At 33.0% G+C, this 25,666-nt stretch overlaps 1 protein-coding gene across 4 annotated transcripts in view; it reads right to left on the bottom strand.

Moving 5' to 3' along the window:
- LOC115890798 (rap guanine nucleotide exchange factor 4) overlaps nt 1-25,666 on the bottom strand; it is a 691,873-nt gene that overhangs the window by 265,786 nt on the left and 400,421 nt on the right. For 3 of the 4 annotated variants that reach the window (XM_030911141.1, XM_030911143.1, XM_030911142.1), the window contains one exon: nt 16,936-16,987. In XM_030911141.1, coding sequence (XP_030767001.1) covers nt 16,936-16,987 — 52 coding nt within the window. Of the gene's footprint in view, nt 1-2,613; nt 2,885-16,935; nt 16,988-25,666 lie in introns of those variants that run through there. The other variant, XM_030911144.1, reaches the window with a different exon arrangement.

Below are 25,666 nucleotides of genomic sequence, written 5' to 3'. Positions count from 1 at the left end.
AACGAACGAATGAGCAGTCAATTGAGTTGAAGCAGCTGGTTTCACGAAATTCCAAAGTGTGAAGCATTCGAATTTGCTAACAAATCAGACAATCAGTGCTTTTCAAACGAACGATTGAGCAGTCAATTGAGTTGAAGCAGCTAGTTTCACGAAATTCCAAAGTGTGAAATATTCGAATTTGCTAACAAATCAGGCAATCAGTGCTTTTCAAACGAACGAATGAGCAGTCAATTGAGTTGAAGCAGCTGGTTTCACGAAATTCCAAAGTGTGAAACATTCGAATTTGCTAACAAATCAGGCAATCAGTGCTTTTCAAACGAACGATTGAGCAGTCAATTGAGTTGAAGCAGCTGGTTTCACGAAATTCCAAAGTGTGAAACATTCGAATTTGCTAACAAATCAGGCAATCAGTGCTTTTCAAACGAACGATTGAGCAGTCAATTGAGTTGAAGCAGCTGGTTTCACGAAATTCCAAAGTGTGAAACATTCGAATTTGCTAACAAATCAGGCAATCAGTGCTTTTCAAACGAACCGATTTGCCGCCTATTTGACAAAAGAACGTTTAGTGGTGCAATTTCACCCGCTTAAAACAAAAGCCTTAAATTTAAATAAAAACAGATACATACATTGTATGTTAGAGAGAAAGAGATCGAGAATAAATGGATATAGAACAATCTAATTTTTATGCATAGCAGCATATTTTTTGATCTGGTATTTTCGTTCCATATCCACTTAGGCCACGTTAGGATAAAGAACACAATAATTCTATTTTTTTATTACAAACTGTAGGATGTAGCCTTAAATAGTGATTTTTGGATGGTTTCGGAAACCATTATATGGTTTCGCCACTTTCAAATTAATATGGATATAGTACACAATATTAGATTTTTTTTCTTTATTTGTGAATTTGGCTATATTGTTATTGTGGATATAGAAGAAGCTAATTCTGCATAAAAAAATGGTGTATGTAACTCATTTTACCCCAAAAGTGGATATAGAACAACCTAATTCTAGGGTGACGAATTATTAGACTTTCTCTATAGATACAACAGACTACCACAAAGCTGTTTCTAAAATATTATCTTAATTTTAGTTGTATCTATTTAGTCTAGTCTATCACTAATTTCGAGATTCTGAATGAGGTTTTAACCCGTTATTCATATCAATGTAAATACCCAACAGGAATCCTATATCTTATGGACACCAGACGAAAAAAAGTTATCTCTAATTAATTATAATTTTTTCTCTAAATTATAAGTTTTTTAAGAGCAGTTGTTTCAATAATTAGTTTCAATCATTTTTAAAGTTCAATTTTTAAATAATAATTAAAAAGGGAGTATCTGCTAATAAAAAAATAAACAATAAAAAATGCTAAATGGGAACTAAGTAGAAGAAAGTCAAAATATGTAAATATATGTTTAATAAATATTAACACCTTGCCCCTAAATTAGAAAAAGTGAATATCTAGATGATCAAAAATTAGAATAAAACTAAAGAACATATATTATATTAATATAAGTCTAGTAAAAAGTAGAAAAAACAAATTTTCCACTCTAGAATATGTTAAAGACAGAATCATGTTTTTAACCCTTAACTGGTCCGGCGTCGTCCGACGGCGTCGCCAAATAATTAACTCATTCTTATTAGTTACTGGGACCGCCTACACGATTGGCGTTCCAGCTAATCCTCCCCCTCACGGTCAACAACTGATAGCCATATTTATGCCCAAACTGGATTAGTTTTTTAGAAGTTCTGGCAGAAGTTACTTAAGCCGTAGTCTCTCAGACGACGCCGGACCGTTTGTGTAAGATTTTGTGTGTGAAACTTTTATAAAATATGGCCGGGCCTTCGAAAAGATTGCGTTTAGGAGACTCTAGTGACGAAGAAACTGTATTAAAATGATACGATGAGGACTGTGACAGTGACAATATGACAATCTGCCAAACAAATGCGTTTGACAATGTCAAATATTCCACCAGAAATATGCTTTACAATTGGTAGAATACTTGCAATTCCTGTACAACCAAAATACACCCACAGAGATATTCTTATCCTAGAGTTCTTATACTAGTTAAAGACAATGTTTTGTCTTAGTTAATTATTTTTAATGTCTAGAATGTACAAATCCATTGTGTAAAACATGTTCAGGAAAACAATGAACTTTGTCACATACTGTAACTATAAACTTTTTCTTTAACTCCAGTTTTATAACTTATTTTTTTATATATAGTATTAAAAACTTATTTCTATATTGTAATGACTGTCAGAGATTTAGTTTTATTTTTTAAAACTTAGTAAAAACCTATACGGTTTTTTTTTCAAATTTATATGTATGCTATTTTATTTTGTACCATATTTTCTTAAAATTTATATTAATTGAACCCATTTTTGTCTAGATTAGTTTAATAATACATAATATAATATATAATGAAATAAAAATTTGTTATTTTTTAGTTTTTGTGTGTTTTTTTAATTTTTTAGAAGGCGTAGTCCTACAAACTACGCCGGATCGTTTATGATACATATCTATTACCGGACCAGTTAAGGGTTAATAGACGGATTTTAGAAAAATTGCATTATATATTTTCAAGAAAAAATCAAGAGTATACTCACAAGGATTTCTGAATTCAACAACACTAATCTCTTTCACCCAATGTCACCATAATAATAAACAACGTAAAGCAAAAAAGCAACGTCGGCGTTGTGTCGACTTGACTTAAAAACACGGCCAAGTTGATGAATGAACGAAAAAAGGGACCGAGGGCACTCGCCACATTCAATAGACCATCCGAGTGATGTCTATGTCCGTGTGCGTACACACGTCGGAATTAATTTCCGTGATTTAATTCGGTGGACGGAGGTCGTTACTCACTGGGCCGCCCTTTTTTGCCCCGTCATGTTCGGTCATATGTGTCGTGGGGATTTTTTTCTGTATCAGCGTGTTTAGAGGCGTGGACCTACATATTATTTATGTCTAAAACACGCTTATACACTGAAAAAAATATAAGTAATTTTACAAAAAAAAAAATATTGATACATTATAGTATTTTTAATAAGAAACTTGTAAAATGAGATATTTTTACATAGTTTCACAAAAAATATAATTTTGCAAAACAGTTTATTAATATTAAGTGATTATTACAAAACGATATTATTTTCACAATGAGTTTTGTTTGAGTTTAAAAATTAAATTTAAATCAGAAATACACTCTTGTAGTAAAATTGCACGTGTGTAACAGTCAAATTTTCTCGCAACGACCTCTGTGTGCTAGCTCATAAATTATCGCAAATAACTATTATTTTTGCATCATGTTTACTATAATTTTATTGTTAAATATTATTTTATTTAAATTTTACGATTATGCAACCCGATATACACCGCGATATTATACATATATTGTCACTGATGCCGACCAGCAGTAGGTTTTTTGTCCATCTCTCTATATCTTTGATCATCACCTCCGTCACTTGTCACTGTCAGATCAAATCAGATGTTTTTGGATTTATTTATCCTTTGTTTTGGTTATTGAAATTTTATAATTATCAGATCAAATTTCGTAGTTAAATTGGTTATTTTTGATGTGGATCGCAGTGTGAAATTCGTTCTTTTAATTGTGGAATTTCTGAGTTTAGTTCGTTCATTGACCGGATATGGAATATGGCTGAGGAGAAAACATCATTTTTTATTTATGCCTTTTTGTGAGTTGGACTAGTCCTATCTATATCCTGGAGGGAGATTTCCGGTAGAAATCTGATTTTGTGAAGGAAATCGAATCCTTGCATCACTTCTTGTGTACTCCCTGACCGAGAATATCGTCGTGAAGAACTGGCTGCCGTTTCGTAAAGCATTCCCTGTTGGTGAATAGCAGGTCTTCGTAGAGAAGGATTAAAGCTTCCGAAACACATTTGGTCAGAGACGTGGTTGGATTTTGTTGAGTTTACATGGACCACCGACCAATCTCCGTAAGGGATTAAATAGCCAAATTTTTCCGACCGATATCCCGATTCCACGTGCCCAAGAAGTCCCCGAATAGTTCCAAGAGCAAGAAGACCGATCCAGACCGTACAGCACAGAACAGTCCAGAATTCCATCCGTTCCTGTTGCCCGTGTGTAGAGTTACCCGTTGGACATCATAAACCCTCGTTGAGGGTTTTTTTATGTTCACCTCTTGAAGTCCTAAACCTGGCCGGCATCCGTACGTCTGCTGACATCCGTGGGCTCCAGTGACATCACATTGAGCTGCTGTACACCGTCGTAGCCACCCATAGCCATACACCATAGGTCAGCCGGAGGAACTTCCGAGTTGTTTCAAGTTTATACAACCCTTAGAGTAAGACTGTTCAGATTAGTATAATTTTAGATTTGATATTTGTAATCCACCCAGGATTTTGTACTTAGTTTAAGTAAGGGGGATTATGACGTCATACTTTTAGTTAGTTTTCTTGATTTAAATTTTATTCTATTTTTCAACTTTTATTCATTTCCATTTCTTTAAATATTAACTTTTAATATTTTAATAAATCGCTTAAACATTTTTAGTAGTATTATTTGCAGTCTCATAGTTGAGTTAGAGCCACTTAAGTTTAATGAGTTATAGCATATTTTAAGTTCATGGTAGTTGCACTCAACAGTTCGAGGTTAGTGTTGAAGTCTACTTAATAGTTACATCTTTATTGCCGAGTTCATAGAGTATAATCTCGAGGCGCCCATTTATTAATATCTTTGAACCCCGACCACCCGGCTGTTAAAATTAAAAAGCTAGTGGCCTCTATGCAACTCATTCTGCATTAAGTAAACTTGTGTTTTATTGAACTTCAAATTAGAAAGGGCGTGGCACGTGTCGTAGATATAATCACAAAAGTTGTATAAATTTACCATAATATATTTTGTAAAAAATGACGCGGCGCCACGTGATTTCTTGTAAAGCTGATGAGCATTAATTTGGCATTAAGTAATCGATTGAAAACGTAGTTAGGAGGAAAGACGAAGAACAGTTCAGGAGAGTCTCAGAGCGTGGGTGATTAGTGTTTTTATAATTTAAGAGTAAGTATATTATATTAATTATATTTATATGTAGTTTCTGTAAATATAAAGCCAGCCCTCTTAGAAAACATAGTCTCCAAGGACCGGAATAGAGGACACTATACATGCATATTCTCTAAGTTGGTAAGTTGACTGTTTTGATTAGATACCTTTTTCTTGTATGTTTTTTTTTTGTATCTAATGGGAATTTTGTTCTTATTTTGGTTAGGCTCAGAATTCCAGTAATGTTCTTCTAGACAAGAAGATATGCCAATGAGTATCTTACATACGTAAGTTCTGTTTTGTAACTTTTTATTAATCTTTTTAATAAATATTATAATTATTATAAACACGTGTTTTATTAAATTTATTAATATTTACTAAGCTCCATACTCACACTTCGCTACTTCACTTCGTTCCTTCCTAGCGTCCCTTCGTCCAAAAATCATATATTTACTATGGGAAAATATCGATTTTATGCGAGTGTGTGTTCCTTCCTCCTTCGTCAAAACCCTACTTCGTCCGTTTACTTCCTCGAAACGCTCCTTCCACGTACTGTCGGTTTTTGGAGGAAGTAGCAAAGGAATTATCACGAACACGAAAAAATACTAAAATATATAAAATATATAAATCGATCTTGGATTTCATTCGTAGATAATTTCTTGATTTGGCAGTACGTCCTGTACAGGGTGTCCCATTTTCGTGTGTTTTGCAGGGTTTCTCGTTTATGAGTCGAGATACAAAGATGCGGTTTTCACATTACGCTGTTACTTTTTTATGAAACTAAAGATGCTACATACAGATATGTCCTAGCTCTCTTACTTCCTAAAATACAGGGTGAATCTGAAATTATTGCATTTTTCGATCCCCTTTTTATCATACTTATCGAAAAGGTGAAAACGGTCTCCGTAAATAGCTGCAGAATGCAGTGCCGTAACTATTTCTTCTCGTTGGAATCTGTCTTTTAAATAGATTGCAAATTCTATATGTTTTTATGCGATAGCTTGAATATTATTTTATTTTCCTTGTTACGGGATTTCTAAAATACTTATTTTCATAAACGGGGTAAAATGCATTATTTAACTTTATTACATAGTCGGCCGGTTTAAATTAGGTAATCAAAACAATCAACTAATTTATTCGACGTAAAATGTTTGTTATTGGCATGTTATTTAAAAGTAGCACGAGTTCAGTTTCCGTGTAGTTTATCAAAATATCACGATGCAAAGCAAAGTTATCTGGTAAAATTAAGTTAAATAAAATAAGAGCCGTTTAGCAGTCTAGCAGTACCTAAATAAATAAATATAGAGTATATTATAATTTTAGAAAGCTCATAACAAGGCAAATAAAATAAAAAATAATATATAGAGTGTCCTGTTTAAAAAAAAGAACATAAGTTTGAGTCATTTTTCGAAATAGACAGCTACCAACGAAGAACTAGTTTCGTCACTGCATTCTACCTGAAAAATGAGACACGGGCGGTGGGTAAGTACTCAATGGTAAGAACAAAACAAAGTCAGGGTATCCGGTATATACCTGTACATTTAGATGAACAGTCTAATTTTATAAAAGGTATTTTCAACGACCGCATAGTAATACCCGGTATAATACCAGTAATATCAAGAATACGAGTATATCTACAATATTCCTTATATATATTGGTATATTTCTATTCCCGGTATTATACCTACCGGGTATTTACTATGCGGTCGTCGGAAACTCCTTTTATTAAAATTAGGATATTCATCTAAATCTACAGGTAGGTATATACATATATACCGAGATTTTATATATCTACAAATTGGGTACTTACCCACCGCCCATCGCTGATCATTTTCACCTTTTCGATACGTTATTAGATAATCGAGATACAAAGGTTATCAAAAAATGCAAAAATTTCTACTAATTAAAAAAATAAAAAGTAAAAGAAAGAAATAAGGAATAACTTTGAACTAAGAAGGCTAGGATACATCTGTGTGTAGCATATTTAGTTCCACAATAAGTAGAACAATGATGTGAAAACGGCATCTTTATATCTCTACTCAGAAACCCCATAAAACACACAAAAATGGGACATCCTGTACATCTAGCAATCGCTAGTCGATATAAAAATAATTCACACACGGTAGTCTAAAAAATGGAAGAAAAAAACAATATTGTCTTCATATTTGTGAAAAAATTCATGTCCATATTTTTGTAATCGTAGCGACAAAAATAAAAAAAAAATAGAAATAGTGTGCATGATGCCTTTACAAAAATATCTGAAGAAATGGGGATTGACATCAACGTTTAATTAGTATGTCATATTTCATAGTTTCGATATAAATTACATAATAAACTTTACTCTATTGTTGACTCGCCTTGTACATTCATACTGATATACCTTGTACATGATACTGAAATATTCGATTTATTAAAAAAAACATATATATTATAGAAATTAAATTTTTATTTTTGACAAGACAAAGAATTGCAGTTTTATAAAATAAAAATTATGCGCCTTTCGGATTTTTTAAAAATTTTAGGTTACTAGATATTTCGTAATAAACATGTAGCTGCTATATTAAAAATATTTTGTGGTGTGTTGTTGCATAATCGACTAATTTCCAAGCATCGAATGGTCGAAGGAAGGAAGCGAAGTGACGAAGTAACGCGAGGAAGTAACGCGAGGGAGTAACGCGAGGAAGTAACGCGAGGAAGGGACGCGAGGAAGGAACGAAGTGTGAGTATGGGGCTTAATACTTTGTGAATTTACGAAAGTACCTAATTGTAAATTTACTATAATAAAATGTTTTAATTTGTTGTTACACTATAGTAACATTACAAGAAGTTGGCGATTTTAAAAGATACATTTACAATGAATAAGTAAATTTAGTAAGAGAAACATATTTTCTACATAAATTCACAAAAAAATATTGGTAAATATACTTAAAGATATATTTTTACATATTTACATCCATGCCACAAATTAGCCCTACAGCTATTTTACAAATGAGTTGTAAAACTAAAGAACGGATGGCAAATTTACTACAATAATCTGTGGCAAGAAATAACCATCAATATTTTTGTTACATACACAAATTATTTTTTTCAGTGTAGATGTTTCAATTTTAATGAGAGTAATCTTATCTCTACATAAGTTTCAGCTTATTAGAAAACTTCAATCAGTTTCAATAAAATAGAATTGTAGATTTAAGATACTATGGGAGGAAGAACTTAATCACCGCTACCTTATTGGTCCAAAGAGTCCCCCTATTTGGAGTTATATAACTTATCATAAACAATGGTGGTTGTCATGTCGGCGCATTCAGTGTTCAGGTATTCTGGTGTTTATCTATTTTCCCCACAAAACCTGCATTCGCTGTTGAAATCTACTGAGGTGTTCATTGAGGAGACAGTGTCCTGTTAAAACCCCGTGATCGAGATTGTTCTTACTTAAATCAAGGAACATATTTGATTTCATTCGGTTGTAAGTCCTGAGAAAATTCTTCGTGTGTTTTAAACCGTTGGAGAATTCCCATTCCAGCTTACAGATGGAGCCTTTCAGGTTTCTGGGACCAACTTTAAGTTGGTTTCCACTTGGGAAGCAGAACGGCTCTGGTCAAATTAGTGGATTGTTCGCCCCTGATTGCCCTTGCTTTTTCATTGCCTTCTATCCCTTGCTGACACCCAGAGTAGGACGACTTTACTTTCTTTACCTAATTTCTCTAGACATTCTTTCACCAACTTCGAATTGATGGTTACTGTGTTGATAGCTTTTAATAAAGTTTTTTTGTGAGCAAATTTTAATTCAACAAATACCAATACTTTAGGCCCTCTAAGTACATAATCCGCCTAAAAGACATACGCCGAAACTTGGGTGTTTTCGTGTCCTTATTTACTGGACTACAAACTTTAATTAAAATTTAGATCAATTAAAAAGGTTATATTTTTCTTGCGCGATTAATTATCTGTACAGCTAAAATGTGTTTATTTTAGAACGAAACTAAAAACCGGTAAATTTTTCTTGCAACTTAACTTGATCGATTTCATTAAGCTGTTCGAATGGTAAATCGAAATTTCCGTTAAAAACAGATACTCAGCCACTCTAGAAAATGGGAAATTTTAATATTTATTCAACAGTCCAATATTGGACGTCGTCTCCCTATCCAACCTAAACTAGGACCGCTCACCTGAAAACAATAGTGGACAGGTTATTTCAGCTAGGTGAAGCGGCCGATGAATATTAAATTAATTTATTTAAATTGGGGTGCGATTTGTTATTAAATTTGACTTCTGGTTTGAATTCTAAATAGGTAAATGGTTCCTTAAACTCCGTGGAGTAAAAAGTGGAGTAATTGTGTAATCTTCTTGGAAATTTTCTACTGAAACAATACAGTTAAGGCCAATTTGCATATGTTACGACTCAGTTCCGTTACCGTACCGTCTCAGTATCAGTCAATAAACAACTGTGACGGCTATTCAGAGCTGCAGCAAGTTAGTTTCAAAAAGACTACATAATGGCCGTTTGCACCAATTTGCATTTAAACGGCGTTTAAGTAATCACTGATTATATTTTAATCGATGATTATTTTTGTTACATTTGCACCATGCACAATGAAAGCTTGTTTAGTTAATTAGCGAATATTCTTGGCAACAACGTCAGTCTTTGATAGGTAGCGAACTTCATATTCGTATTTGTTTCCATGGTTTCAAACATTGTTTATCCGTTATTATGTTAAATGTCCAAGTAATGTCCAATGTAAATTTAATTAAAATAAATTTATTTAAATTAAAATAAAAAAAATTAATAATAAGTTCGGGACATGTATTGCGATGAAATTAAAAAGAAAAGAGACCATTGTGTTAGTTTTAGCCCAGACGAAAAAACTCCAATTGCAAATATATGTGATGTGATATAAGGATGTGATAGATATAAGGATATATTAAGAAAATAAGAAAACTGACCATGTGTCCGTATCAGAAAAAAAGTGAAGTGCTAAAATTTAGATCCGTCCATTTCGCCAAAATAGTTATAGTTATAGTCCTCAAATAATTTTTTCCAGGAAATCCATAATCCATAATTTCGAGATATCCAAATCATCTTTCAAAATGTAATTTTTATCAAAATCCATCTTATATATATTTTTTAAATAAGAACTAAGTATAAAAAAGTACTAAAAGTACAACCGCCAAAGAATATGACAACATAACACAGAATAATGAAGTTAGATAATCTACGTTTAAAATTTAAACGTCGAAATATGACAGTTTAGTTTAAACATCGATTAGATAAGTATAAACAACGTTTATGTAATGGTGCAAGTAAAATATTATAGTTAATCACTGTTTAGCCTTTAAACAAGATTTATACAAACGGTGGAAGTGGGCATTAAGTTTTAAGTCATTTCTAAAATTAAAATGATTTAAGTCTTATGTCAAATTCAACATAAAGTTCAAATGATTAAAGTCTTAAGTCAATCACTTAAATCAATTTATTTCAAATCAAGTCATTTTTGTAAAAGCTTAAATTAATATAACGTTATTTATGACGTTTTTATGACTTAAGTCTATATTTATGTCTTAAATATTGATGATCTGCAAGTTAAGTCAGTAAAATGACTTAAGTCAATATAATTACCGTCAAGTCAAGACAACCAGAGTTCAATATATGTACCTTTTTATAAATGTTAATATTAATTTTCTTGTATTACCAATTAGCGATTTTCTTGATTATACAACTCTATGTATATTTTTCCTATATAGAAGGATGTGATTAATAAGTGATAATAATTTAAGTGATTATCGCTTGGTGGCCATATTGTAATTGTCATTTTTTGAAATATTACTTCAGAAGTCATTTCTGTCAGTTTCACAAAATAATCCCTCAATTCTTATTACAAAATGGCAAAAGAAAGATAAGGATATATGTACTTTATTTCTTTGTATAATCTTTTGAATACAACTCGATGTTTGGGGGTTACCTAATACTTTTACCTGACACTCAATGCGATACCGGCAACACTACGACTCCGAAGGAGGAGTAACGCATTTCGTGTCAGGTAAAAGTATTATTTGGTAATCCCGAAACATGTTGTGGTATTACATTCGATAAATATCATATTATTAATTTATTGTAGGAACAGATGAGAATAAAACCACATAAAATAATACGGTTAATTTTCAATTATAGTTATTAAAAGGTGGTGTTTTGATCACTATGTAATATATCGATGACATAAGCTAAGGGCTGGGGGTACTTTTCAATATATTCGAGATTTGAGATAAATTTCTTTGGTTCGTCTTTCGGGCTACATAACGTTGTCGGGATTCACTTGAAAGACAACATACTCTCTGAAGGATTCCCATTCCAGGTTACGGTTCTTCCAGGTTCTTTAGTTTCACTTTAAGTTGGTTTCCCCTTGGAAAGCAGAATGGTTCTGGTCCAGTGGAGTGTTCGCTCCTTTTCTAGCTAGATCGTTTACTTTTTCATTATCTTTTACCCTTCGTGAGCGGGCACCTAGAGTCGGACGACTTTATTTTCTTGGCCTAATTTGTTCAGCTTCTGTAGGCATTCTTTGACCAATTTCGAATTGATGGTTACTGAGTTGATATGTAGCTTTTAGTGCTGCTTAGGCGACGAAGTAGCTATAATAGCTGACGCAGAACTTTTAGTGAGGAAAAAGAAGTCACTTAAACCCTAAAGAGGAAATGAGTATATTATGCAAAAAAATGGAAATTTAGCTAGAATTCAGTAGATTTTATTCAGTAGCCTTTAAGGTTTCTAAGTTTGAAATTATATACCCACTAAAAAATGCTTATTTCAAAATTAATCGGGTGATAAAAATATACCAAAAATAGTGCTAAAAAGTAAATAGAACTGCAATAATTCAAATGTATTAAACCAACTTAAGAACTGTAATACAAGATGATGTATATTGAATAAAGAAATGTAGAAGTTTGCACAGGTTAAACTTTCAATGAAATGTCATTTCAAGCAGTTGCTTTTCAACAAGCAGCAGGATGATTATTAAATTTTGTTATTCTAAATTAGCAAAAGTTTTCTTATTGGAGAGGTTTATCAAGATTTTTTTGGTATTACAGTGACAGAAAAATCGAAAAATTTGTAACGCCTAATATTGTACTGTATAAAAGACTAACCTGTTATAAAAACTTTCAACGTCAACGTAAAAAATCGTACCCAAAGGCGCGTACACACCAAATAATTATTGAAAACAGGATTACCAACGTTCGTAAATGTTTATAAACTTGGTGTTCATACCGAGTCCATAAAAGTTTACAAACATTTGTTTCGCGCATGATTTTTGCGCCGCGCTAGGTATATTGTAACAGAGCAAATATACCTCTTATTACAATATGAAATAAAGTTGCCTTCTGCTCCGTATCTTTTGTCATATTGACGCGTTTATTAGACAAAGTGAAACATAAAAAAAAGAAACATAGAATATCTGTACAACTTTTTTAAAACAACAGATTCTTTTTGTCAGATATACAGGGTTGTTCACCACATACGACACGGAGTATTGTAGCTAAACGATTAGATTTTTACAAATTGTAAGTTTTGGGTTCGTTGAAAGACTATTAGAGGGACAATTTAAAAATAGTTTTACAAGATACAGAGTGTCCCAAATAGGTAAAAAATATTATAGTTGTATTTTTTGAAATGGAACACCCTGTATATTATTCTATTTTTAGATTCTACGGTTAAAATAAAGATAAATTTTATTAAGGTTAATCACACTTAAACCTTACCGTTTTTGAAATATTTTCAATTTTGTGAAACTGCAGTAAAAAATTTAAGGCTTCATTTCTCCAAGGGTATTAAAGGTTTTAATACTAAATATTTACTGAAGATTATTTATTGATCAGATATTGTGTTGCAATAATAAAAATTATACTACCTTATACCGAGTGTCCAAAAGTTTATATTAAATAATTACTAGATTTAAATGGCAATAACTTGTTTAATTTAAATGGAACACCCTATATATTTTACGCGAAATAGACGCATCATTTAATTGTCTATCAAATTATATTATACCATTTTTTATCTATCTCTTTAAGTTTTCGTAGAAGATACATTTTCTTATAACTTAGACCCCATATTTTATCACTATACCCATGGAATATTGACATTTTAGATTATTTTAAAGCAACATATGTACAGAACTTACAGGTGGTAAAAATAATAATATTACAAGCTCATTTGTTTACAAAAAGAAAACTATATAAATCTTTGTAAAAGAGTATACCAATTATTACTAATTATTAATATACCACCAATATTTCCGCCCAAAAATTAGTTAATTACATATTTAATTGTTTTAATTAATATATTATTGTAAATAACTGTGGTTTTGACTCAGAAATTAATACAATAATAAGTTATGAAAACTCTGTTGTTATAAATAAGCATTTGTCAAAAAATGAAATAAAATTTATAAGGTGTTACTTTTTACCATACTGTCTAATACACATACAAAATTCCGTTTTTTAGTATTTGGAGCAATTATTATTATTAATCAAAGTAAACGGTCAATTAATGTAGTTAGAATACTGGGATCATTAATTGGTCCTCTTTAACCAAAAATATTTAAACAATTTTTTTATATTTTTTTATACCCTTAATGAAATAAGCGAACTATATCGACAATAGTATCTGTACTTTTTGAAAATTTATTTCATCTTTAAAAATAATCTAAAATGTCAATACTCCATGGGTATAGTGATAAATGAGATCTAAATTATAAGAAAATGCATTTTCTACGAAAACTTGAAGAGATAGGTAAAAATGGTATAATACAATTTGAAGACAATTAAATTGTGCGTCTGATTCACATAAAATATATGGGGTGTTCTATTTAAATTAAACAAGTTATTGCCGTTTAAAGCTAGTAATTATTTAATATAAATTTTTGGACACGCTGTATAAGGTAGAATAATTTTTATTATTGCAACACAATACCTGATCAATAAATAATATAATCGTCAGTAAATATTTAGTATTAAAGCCTTTAATACCCTTGGAGAAATGAAAGCTTAAAAGATGCAATATATAATCTTTTTTACTTATTTGGGACACTCTGTATCTTGTAAAATTATTCTTAAATTGTATCTCTAATAGTTCTTCAACGAACTCAAAACTTACAATTTGTAAAAATCTAATCGTTTAGATACAATACTCCGTCTCGTATGTGGTGAACAACCCTGTATAAACAGACATCTGTAAATTATTTAAAGAAAATATTTAAGAATTTTTTTTATAATTTGGAATAAAATGTTCCTCCCATACTGATTTTGAATTATATTTACAATAACTTGTCGTAAAACAATCTAGATAACAGAACTCTCATACAACACACAAGCAATATATTTAGGACGTTGGATAAAACTCTGTAATTTACAGCCCATCTCAACAAACTTGCTGCCTAAAGCTTGATTTTCATGCATCCGTTATACGTTGATACGTTGGTCCGACGGTGCTCTGATTGGTCATAGCGTTTTCGCGCCACTTTTCATCCGTAAATATTTTACTTCAGCCCGTCAACGAACCCGGACGTTCATACGATAACGCACGTTTTGACACTTTTTTGACAAATTTAATCCAATTTTAATAAAATATCAGTAAAATAGCAAAATCGTTATGGAAACGAAAATATAAAATGACACCAACGTATATCCGATAAACGGAGGTATGAAAATGGAATAAATTTAAAAACTGCGTTATTTTCTAACCAATCAAAGTCTTTAAATTCTACCAATAAAATTAATATCGTATCAACGTATCGTCGGACAACGGATGCATGAAAGTCAAGCTTAAATACGCACACGAAAAAAACACTATACGGCATCATCTGAGTATTATCTGCAACCACTACAAGTAAAATAAATCTCTAAAGCAGGTTTAAATGTCAACAAACTCCACTCGAGAAAACCACCACTCTCGTCCAAGACATCTAAAAATATTGACGAAAATGCCTATCCTTAAAAAACCATACCGGTATGTAATTGTGGAGCTCTTCGACACATCAAAGGAAAATGCGTTTTTACAGTATCAGAGATATTTTGAAGATTTTCTGAAGGTAACACCAAGTGCAATTGAGTATACTCAGGGCTGGCAAAGGTTAGTCTTGGGTCGAGATTTCCGTATGTAAAAATAGTACAATACGTTTATAATGCACTGAACGAAGGGAGAACGAAGGGAGAACGAAGTAAAGACGTTGCCAAACGTTTGAAATAAACCGAGAATCTGTGCACATTGCTAAGAGACGTGGAAGGGGATATAGCAGATTTGTCGTGGTCGACCGGTCGATCCAATCAGTACCTCAGTGCTCAAAATTCTAGAGAAGGCTTTATATTATGCGTTCAGCTTTACGATTTAATTACATCTCGTGATTCTTTATTTGTTTATTTATTAACGAGTCGTTGTAATTTTCCCTATAACTTATAAATTTTTAAATGAAAGTTAGAAACATTGACTCAGATATTTTTTTACTCTGTAGTTTTAAACAGGTACGGACGAAAATTTATTAGTCTTCAAACGAGTTAAAAAATATGTAAGTGGCGCCCTCTACAAGTAGGAGTCATATTGACATTAAAATCAAATTTCTCATGTCAAAAAACTCCCAGACACCAATTTTCATCCAGATATTGAAGTTACTTCAGAAGTTATTTAGAAAAAATCGAAATAAAAATAAAAATTCTACACCCTGTATCTCCGAAACTAAGCATTTTAGGACATACATTTATACGAACTTTTTTACTTATTTTTATCTACAGAATGTGCTGAAGTTTCCGGAATACAGTTCGGACCACCCTGTATATGGCGCTCCAAAAAAAATGATCCTATAGACAGGTATAGATATTTAAGTTTTGTTAAAAATACTCGGAACAATAAAATGGTACAACTTTCTTGTCTTCCTCCAACATGCTGCAACTGCTTCTGCCTGTCAACACTTATACCGTGTATACTATCAAGTTCAATTGTGACTAGGTAATCAACTGAACCCAGAAGACTGGGGTTGGAAATTTATTGATAATACTTTGGAGCTGATTAAAACTTTACTTCCACCTGCTCCAGAAAAACTACTTAACACAATTTTTTGCAATTGCAAAAAGGGTTGTAGCGAAAACTGTGGTTGTAAAAGAGTTTCTAACTGCCAAGGTCAGTCTTGCTCCAATATTAACTTAAATACAGATGAGGATTTTGATGAGGAGACAATTGATGCATCTGTCACAGATGGATTTCCAGATATTCCGCAAGAAGATGAGAAAGAAGTAAGCGAAGAAGACATCTGTTGAAGTATCATTTGAAGATTACCACTCAGATTAAAATTATCCCAAATCAACAATAATCCAGTCGACTATAATCATTACCAAGAGCACCGTTTTTTAAAATTAATAGTATAATGTGTAATAAAACTTAACCACAATAGATCGTGGATTATGCCCTACAGGGGAAACCACATTAAAAAAACGCGCCAAGTACACTTACTACCTCACAGGTGGTGCGGAAATATGTGCATATTATGAAAAATACGAGTTTTTCAACTTTTGAAATCGCCATATCTCAGGAATAGTGGTTCGTAAGAAAAAAGTATAAGAACCATTATTGTAGAAAATTTAATGAAGAAATTAAAAATTTTTGTGTCATTTGTATACGGTACTTTTGCGATAGCGCTTACCGTTTACGAGTAAAAAGCAAAAAAAAACACATTTTTGACTTTTGACCTTGAATATTTTTTTTAGCAGACGTGGGAGGGGTGGGGATTTTTCAGATATCATTTATAACAGTGTATTTAAGACCTGTACCAATTTTCAGCTCTATGCGAATTATTGTTATTTAACCCCCTTTTGTTGTTTATTTTGACTGGAGTATAAAGCCTAACGCTAAATAGATAACAAAAACTTACCATTTTTCAATTTGCAGTTGGAAACCAAATCGTTCATCAGCTCCTTGTTTTTCTGAAAACAACAAAAACAATAACTCATCAACCAGTTCGTCATAGCGCGTCGTTAGCTGTTCGATTTTCAAACGAGTCGACAAAATCGAACTCAATAAGGCAAATTTTCGTTAGCTCTATATTGTCGCTACTTTTTTATACGTTTTTTGCGTCTATCAAAAGTCAAAAAGAGGCAAAAAGCGGAACAAATGCTGGACCTATGGTACAGAAAAATGTTTATTTACTTTGCCATCGATGTGTTTTTTAGCCGAAATTGCGATAGGGTTAAAGCGCAGTGGCGAAAAAAACCTGCTGGCGTCTGTCGGCCAATCGATGACAATTTCGTGTTGTAAGTGAATTATAAATAGTCAAGCCGGTGTTCGCTGTCGAGATTATGGTGCGTTCAACTCGCGTCGGCGAACTTTTTAGTGACACTATTTTTGTTGTTTTTCACCTTGACATTTATCTTTGTGTTTCGCAGGTGCAAAAAGTACGCATATATTTTTTACAAATATAATCGTAGTGAATAATACCATTTATGGTAGGTTTTATTTACTGGAAACAATTGGGTATTTTGTCACTGAGAAACAAAGACTAAAACATTGAAAGAAAGACTTACTATGTCCTGAATATAGAAGCACAGATTTTACAGATTATAAACTTTGTTTTTTCTTTATTGTTTTTCGTGGTTCCAATTTTCGGAATCGGGTACTAGTTAGGTTACTAGTTTGCGCACATAGCACGCCCACTTATGGCCTCTAAAATTGTGCACAGCGCCTGACAGGCACAGTTTTTAGAGAGATATCGGAAAACCGAATAGCGTCATGCAGTATTTACGCGTACCTTATCATGGTTACGATATGCGCGAGTCAATTTTTAATGCAACACCCGCTAATAAAGTTACCGCCTGACGTAATTTGCGGCTCAATTACACCAAGCGCTATTTCTAAATAACGTTTAATAAAAAAATCATTAAATGGGCATGTGCGGGTATTTGACAACCGGGGTCGGCCGGAGGGATCTTTTATTTTAGGTTATGTTTGAATTGTTTTGAATTATTACTTTAGTTTTATTAGGTAATTTGATATTTAAGTAGCTGGGATTAGTTTTAATTAAATAAATATGGCCCAAAATATGGATCCCACCTCTTCCAATATTAAAGAGGCTTAGGTTTACAGCAGATGACGACTTAGCCCTTCTAAGAGAATTTGTTGCTTGTTGCCCTAAACCCACTGGCAGACGTTGAACAATAAAGCACTGGAAATAGGCACTTTAGCCCTTTAGTTTTAAAATACCTAGTAAACAAAACAATTTCAAAGTTTTAAATTCAAAGTTAGGTTAAGTTTATATAGGGGACGCGACGCGAACAGAATTCTTTCCGATCCGATAACTATAAATGAAGAGAGTTAATACCTCCTCACGTAAAGGAAATAACACCTGGCCTTATTAACGTCGATGCACGCTATTCGGTTTAGCGATATATCTCTATTACGCTGTTTATTGTTATTTACGCGAGTTTATTTTTGCGCACAGGAAATTTTACTCGTTTGCACATCGTCATAAAAAACAATTATCGTACCACGAATTAGGGATAAGATTTTTATCTGTATACATATAGTATACTTAATCTGTGATAGAAGTATGTATAATGAATATGATGCGGTTAGTCCATGCGATGCGTCTTTGCAGTTCTCGTCATCTCATACTCACTATTTTCATGTATCGATAGATTGAGGTACGTAATACGTACATTGAGGTACGATTGAGGTATATGTATACGTACGTATACATACATAATGAGTATGATGCTGTACATTTTAGTTGAAATCATACGGTATCTCCGCAATTAGCGAAGATAGAAAGATGCGGTTTGCAAAAACCTGTCCCGCTTTTTTGTCAAACGAAAGATGCTGTAAACTAAATTTTCATAGCCCTCTTTATTTCTGAACTACAGGGTCTTTTTAAAAATTTTGCAATTTGAGACACCCCTCGTATCTCTGTTGCTTTAGCTAATTTACGTGAAATATACTTTCAGCAAAAGGGGGCTTTCCCTAACAACTTTGAAAATATTAGAATTTTTATTAAATTATTATTTCTCAAATCAATGAATTGGAACCAATGGACCCATATGATGGCCTCCCTGATTCCCGGATTTGTCCGTTCTCGATTTCTGATTTTGAAGATTTTTAAAATATGAAATACTTCGTGGCAACTACAACAATGTCGCACACCTGGAAAATGCTTTAATAATGCAAGCTTTTAGATATTTGCAAACCCATCCTCTTATAATAAATTTCGTTATAAAGAAAGAAAAATATATTCAGAGATTCAGTGGCACCAGTTCAAAATAAAATATATCAATACCAAATAAAATTTTAAAGTGTGTACGACTATTTTAGTAAATATCATTTTGATTTTTATGTTATTTATCACGGACTACTAATAAAAAAAATATATATTTTAAATATTCAAGTAAATAGTGAAAATAAATATAGAGTGATATATATTTTTGAGAAGCTCGTAGCAAGACGGATCATATGATTTATAAATATACAGGGTGTTCCATTTGAAAAAACATAACTTTAGTTCATATTTTCAAAAATATTTTTTTCCGTAGAAAAACAGACTACACCATTATATTCTACGTTAAAAATTGTACAAGAATCAGTTTTCACCTTCTCAATATCGTCCACAATAACGGAAATACGGAGGCTGTCCCAAATTGCAAAATTTTCGAACAGACCCTGTAGCTCAGAAACGAAGAGGGCTATGAAAATTTTGTTTACAGCATCTTTGGTTTTGCAAAAAAACCGCATCCTTGTATCTTTACTAATCACCGAGATAACGTATGATTTCAACAAAAATGGAACACCCTGTACAATGGTGATTTGTTCAGTTCAGCTTTCAAGTGTAAAAGCCGTAACGATAAGAAGGAGCCAGGTTTCATATATTCGATATCAATTAAACTTTTAGTTACGTAATAGAGGACGCAATTTTTAAATTCATTGTTGCCAATCATGGACATATTCGGCACCGGGCTGACTAACTGGAATTTAAATTTCCCGCTGGGGATTCGGGTGGTAGCTCTGCTGTAAAAAATGTCAAGTTGCCACATTTATTTATTTATTTCCGCACATTGTCATTCGTTTTGACACTTTAGTTTTGTATTGCGAGTTTTTGGTTTAAATGAATTGTGCTGTGATATTTTCGTCGCGCAAGAGATCCTTGCAGTCGAACATTGTTCTAAAGAACTTCTTTTAGTGCGAAGTGGTACAAGATAGCTTAATAGCCGCAAAAAACTAATCCAAACTTTATGTACCTTAAGTACTGTTAAGAAGATGAGTTTTGTCGATGTAAATAATAACCGTTTATATATTTATAATTAATTTATTTTTGTTTCCTAAAATACTTTGATTAAAAGAAAATATGTAATAGTACGCAACGCTGTGCCAGCTTAACCACGTGACTAAAAGTTTATTTCATATGAACTATAGGTAAATGAACAGTCCACTCCAACTTTTTCTTATTGAATTTGATAATTATTTTTCTGATATGTACTTGATATGTGCTGTATGTCGATACTAGTACAGTATACTTGTACCTTTTGTTAACATTTTAATGCGTTATATTTAATTAATTTATTGTAATAATTATAGTCATGTGATAAATTAGTTTTAGTGTTCTATCGTATTTTTTAGAGTAGTTAGCTCACGGAATCCGTAAAAACATAATTTTTTATTTATTCCAGTTACGACATTTACAGCTGTTTCTAGAAAGGGCTATCCAATCATTTAGGGAAGATTTCGACAGACACGAAACAACAGAAAAGACAGGAAAAGGCAAGAAAACACGAGAAAAGACAGATATTTTAATATAATTAATTAAACTCGTTGAGATTCATTCAAAAACTAATCAAACAATATGTTTTTTCTAATTTTATAAATTTAAAGATTATATTAATGATGAAATGAATAATGATAATGTTATAAAAATCAGGTTAATGTTATTAGATGTTTTTTTTTAATAGGTTTAGAATACAAAAAATAGAGCTCATGTTGCTTATTAGTTAAGAAAGTTCTTAATCATAATGCGTTTCTTATGTACGAAAATAACTACCCACAGACCTTTCATAAATTTAATATTAAAATATATAAAATGCAGCGAAACATGCCAAAAAGCATTCTGACTGAAAACTTTATATTAAAATGCAAGAGTAGGAAAACTAAATCGACTTCTAGCCGAAGTTGAACAAATTTCCTGCTAGAAGCTTTATCTGAAATTACATTTCTACTCCGTTAGATTTCCTTCAATCGGTACATGGTATACATTTTGAATCGCTATAAGAGTAAGAAATACAAATTTTGGATGATTTTTTTTTACTGGTATTAATGGATCTACAGGGTATCCCAATATTCCGTGGATATAGAACTACTACGTATTTTTAGACTTAAAATAAGTCCATTGGACACAATTACTCTATATTAAAATGCTTTGTGTGTCCGTTAGAAGGCATCAAACTTTAAAAAAATAAACACATTTTTTCAGATATTCTAAGCACAGTTATTCCGATTTGAATTGAGATTTTGGGTGTTACTCTTTTGCAAAGTTCTTTAACATTATTTGATAAGCAAGCAACGTTTGACGTAACCAAGCAGACAGAGACGTGGCAATACCGTGAGGACTGCGCTACAGCTCGAAGACTTTGTCACTGGCTTTGTATGACCAGTGGTAGATAGCAAACCAAACCAAACCAAACCAAACAACTACTAAAGCACAAAAAAACCTAGTACGCGTAATTGTAGGTGTCATCCCTGGAAACTGCCCCACGGCGGTAAACCTCGTGTGATGGAAGATTTCCAAGGACGACTACTGCAGAGAATGCGGAGAGGAAGAAGAAACCATAGAGTACATGCTGTACCATTATCCGGCATTGGAATACCGATGCTTTAAAACTTTAGGGCAAGGTTTTTTGGCGGGACTAGAGGAAGCAGCAGAAGCCAACATCAGCTACATCTTTGCAAAGAGCGGGAAGTGCCTTAAAGCAAAGAAAGAATGAGAGGAAGGTTTGACACAACAATACAGGGGTATCGTAATGGGCCCAAGGCATCCGAGTGAGGGATGGTACATGATCCCAAACCCCAATAACCTAAACTAAGCTTACCTAACTTTCGCAAAAATCAAGAAAAAGTACTGGATGGGTGAAAAGTACCCCCACCCCTACGTAAATTTTATTATAAATATTTTACGACATTTTTTCGTAAAACGAACCTTCGAACCTTCTTCTTCTTCTTTATGTACCGTCTCCATATCTGAGGTTGGCTATCATCATTGCAATTTTGACCTTGGAAGCTGCGGCCCTAAATAGGTCAGATGACATGACATTAAACCATTTTCGCAGATTTCTGAGCTATGATATTCTTCTCCTTCCAACAGATCTTTTTCCTACAATTTTTCCCTGGATTATGAGTTGCAAAATCTCATACCTTGGACCTCTCATGATATGGCCGAGATATTACAATTTTCTTTTTTTTCATTTCCTTGAGGATCTCTACGCCCTTCCTCATTCTTCTCAGAACCTCCACGTTGGTTACATGTTCTGTCCATGTATTCTCAACATCCTACGGTATGTCCACATCTCGAAGGCCTCCAGTTTCCGCTCGCAAAGCTCGTTGACGGTTCAAGCTTCCATACCATACAAAAGGACTGGGAATACAAAACATTTGAGCATACGAGTTCTCAGATCTAGGCTCAAATCGCGGCTACAGAGCAGCTTCTTAATCTTCACAAAGGATGCACGGGCCTTTTCAATGCGAATCTTTATTTCAGAACAATAATCCGCAGTGCAGTCGACACTTGTACCCAGGTAGTCATACCTCTCTACTCTTTCGAGCTCTTCGCCTTCCGCGTACATATGTTTATTGGGCACTCCAGTTTTAGTGACAATCATGTATTTGGTCTTCTTAACATTGAGTGTCAGACCATATTCTCGACTAGTTGTGATGACGTTATTTAACATATTCTGAAGGTCTTGCATGTTTTCAGCGAGAAGGACTGTATCGTCCGCGTAGCGCAAATTGTTCAGTGGTATTCCACCAGCATTATTTTCGAGGGCTTTGTTAAAGATTTCCTCTGAGTAGACGTTGAAAAGGAGCGGTGAAAGACACATCCCTGTCTAACTCCTCGTTTGATATCAACTGCTCTCGTCAGTTCAGATTGGACGCGAACAGATGCACTTTGATTAAGGTACAGTTTTACTATTATTTGTATATCCCTTGTATCGAGATTTTTTCGTTCTAACGCTTCTATTAGTTGCTTGTGTCTTACTATATCGAATGCTTTATTATAGTCAATAAAGCAGGCATATACATTTTGAGTGACATCAAGGCATCGCTGGCATCAAGACATCAAGGTTGCATTAAGACATTGTAGGCAAACAAAGCCTCCCTAGTACCTAAACCATTTCTAAAGCCAAACTGCTAATTTTCTGTAAATACTGCGGTGTATGACTTTGAGAAAGATCTTAAGTGAGTGACTCATAAGGCTGATCGTGCGGTGTTCTTCACATTTTTTGGCATTATGCTTCTTTGGAATTGTGACAAACGTCGAAAACGTCTTTGGTATCATCCCATGTTTCGTAGATCTTATTAAATAGAGAAGTGATAGCACCTAAGTGTTGTTCTTCGATCAACTTGAGCGCATCTGCAGGTAGATCGTCAGGGCCAGGCGCTTTCCCATCTTTGGCTGCTTTTATTGCCGCTTGCGCTTCTTCCTTTAAAATAGATGGCCCCATTTCATTGTTAATGCTGGCAGTGATTTCTTCTCTTTGGTCGTTGAAAAGGGTTTCGATGTATTGTTCCCATAGAGTCAATTGATCTTTAATATCCAACACAATGTCTCCATCATCATTTGTAAGAATGTACGATTTTTGCTTCGGAACAGTTCCAGTAAACTATTTAATTTTTTTATGCATACTGTGTGAGTCGTGAAGTCTTTACAGATTTTCTATTTCAGTACATTCCTCTTTTATCCACTCCTCCCTAGCTTGACAACATTTATATTTGATGACTTTCTGTATTCTTTTATATTCCTGTCTGTCTGTATTTTTCAGGTTCCTTCTTTCTCCCATAAGCATCAACATTTCGCATTGTTTTTTTCTCAGGTTTCAGATATTTCTTGCAGGGTTCTATAATAGCCGATTTTAAACTTTGCCACATGTCTTCAGGTTGGCTCTGTGTTGCCGAACAACAATTTATCAATTTACTTAGGTTTTCATTTATACCTTGGTACACCTTCACTTTCGCGTTATTACTTCTTAGTAGGCTGGTATCAATAGATCTGTGGTTCGCAAAACTTTCAGCTTCCAAGTAAAATGAATAAAAACCCTTTATTCATATTTTAAATAATTAAAATTTAATTCTCTTGAAAAAAAAAACACAAAAAACACGGAAAAACAAACTCAATTATCGTACTAAATGAATTACCTGTGTTAAAATTATTCGCTCTCATAATTGCTTTTTGGGTTGAAACAAAAAAGAAATAAAATAAATGTTGCAAAACGCATTACAGGTTAATAATAAAAAATATTATGCTCTGTATATGTGTAGTGACAGGGAAACATAAACGCAGTTATTTTACAAATGTTTGTTATTATTTCCGTTTTCCATACATCGAACACCAACGGTTTTTTGAACGAATTTAAATTGGACCTCAGTCGTTTAGTAATGTTTTTTGTTACGTGCTATAGAGTAAAAATATTTCTCTTGGATATAAATTCCATTTTTGAATAAACACTATAAATAGATTATTATGAATAATTAACAACTATTATATCATTAGAACTGTTATTTTTTATATAGTTTATGATATGTATTTACATTTTTGAAGCTCTTTTAGTTGATATATTTCAATGTAATATAAAGCCTCTATACTACTCGTGAATTGCTTCTCAAAATACTTCTGGAAGACTTACACTACTCATATGTTGCGGTGAATTAGACATGCCAAGTTTGAGTGAGATAGCAAAAAGTGTTCCTCTACACTGCCCGCGAAATATTTTGAGAAATATCTTGACAAAACTAAAGTACGCCCTACACCTTTCGCACTACTTCGCAAAGTGATCAAAGTCAAACTTTGTGGTGGCTTTAGAAAAATAAAAATAAAGAAATACAATGGTTTGTAATGGAATGTGTAATGTAATACGACTATAACACAGCCACACAAAAATGTGGTCTATGCTCTTTACCAGATCATCATATCCTAGTATTTTTCGACGTCGAGAAGGAATCCGCTATCAGAAAAATGTGGTGAAAATCCATAAAAATTCTGGAAAATGTAGTAAGTTAAGTAGTGTAAAAAATTCTCATGTATAACAATATAACCAAATGTAAATGGGCCTGATAAACTCAAAACACACATCAGAATTGAGCTAGCATGTGTCTATAGATAAAAGAAACAAGTTTAGATAGGAAAGTGCCCATAAGGACAATGTAAATACTATTTGGCGCTATTCTTACAAAGCGCTCTCCAAAGCTTTTGATAATTTTGGAGCGGTTCGGATTTTTCCGATATGTCGCCAAATATTATTTCTTCTTCTTGTAGTATCATCTTCTAATGAAGGTTGGCAACAATCGCGGCGAAACACTGTCTGTCCTGTGCAGATCGAAACAGTTCGTGTGAGTTCAGTCCAGTCCAGTCTCGTAAG

Source organism: Sitophilus oryzae, unplaced genomic scaffold (assembly GCF_002938485.1).
Source record: "Sitophilus oryzae breed Bouriz unplaced genomic scaffold, Soryzae_2.0 scaffold_926_pilon_pilon, whole genome shotgun sequence".
Lineage (NCBI taxonomy): Eukaryota > Metazoa > Arthropoda > Insecta > Coleoptera > Curculionidae > Sitophilus > Sitophilus oryzae.
The sequence above is the reverse complement of the archived record's forward strand: the minus strand, read 5'-3'. Positions and strand labels throughout refer to the sequence as shown.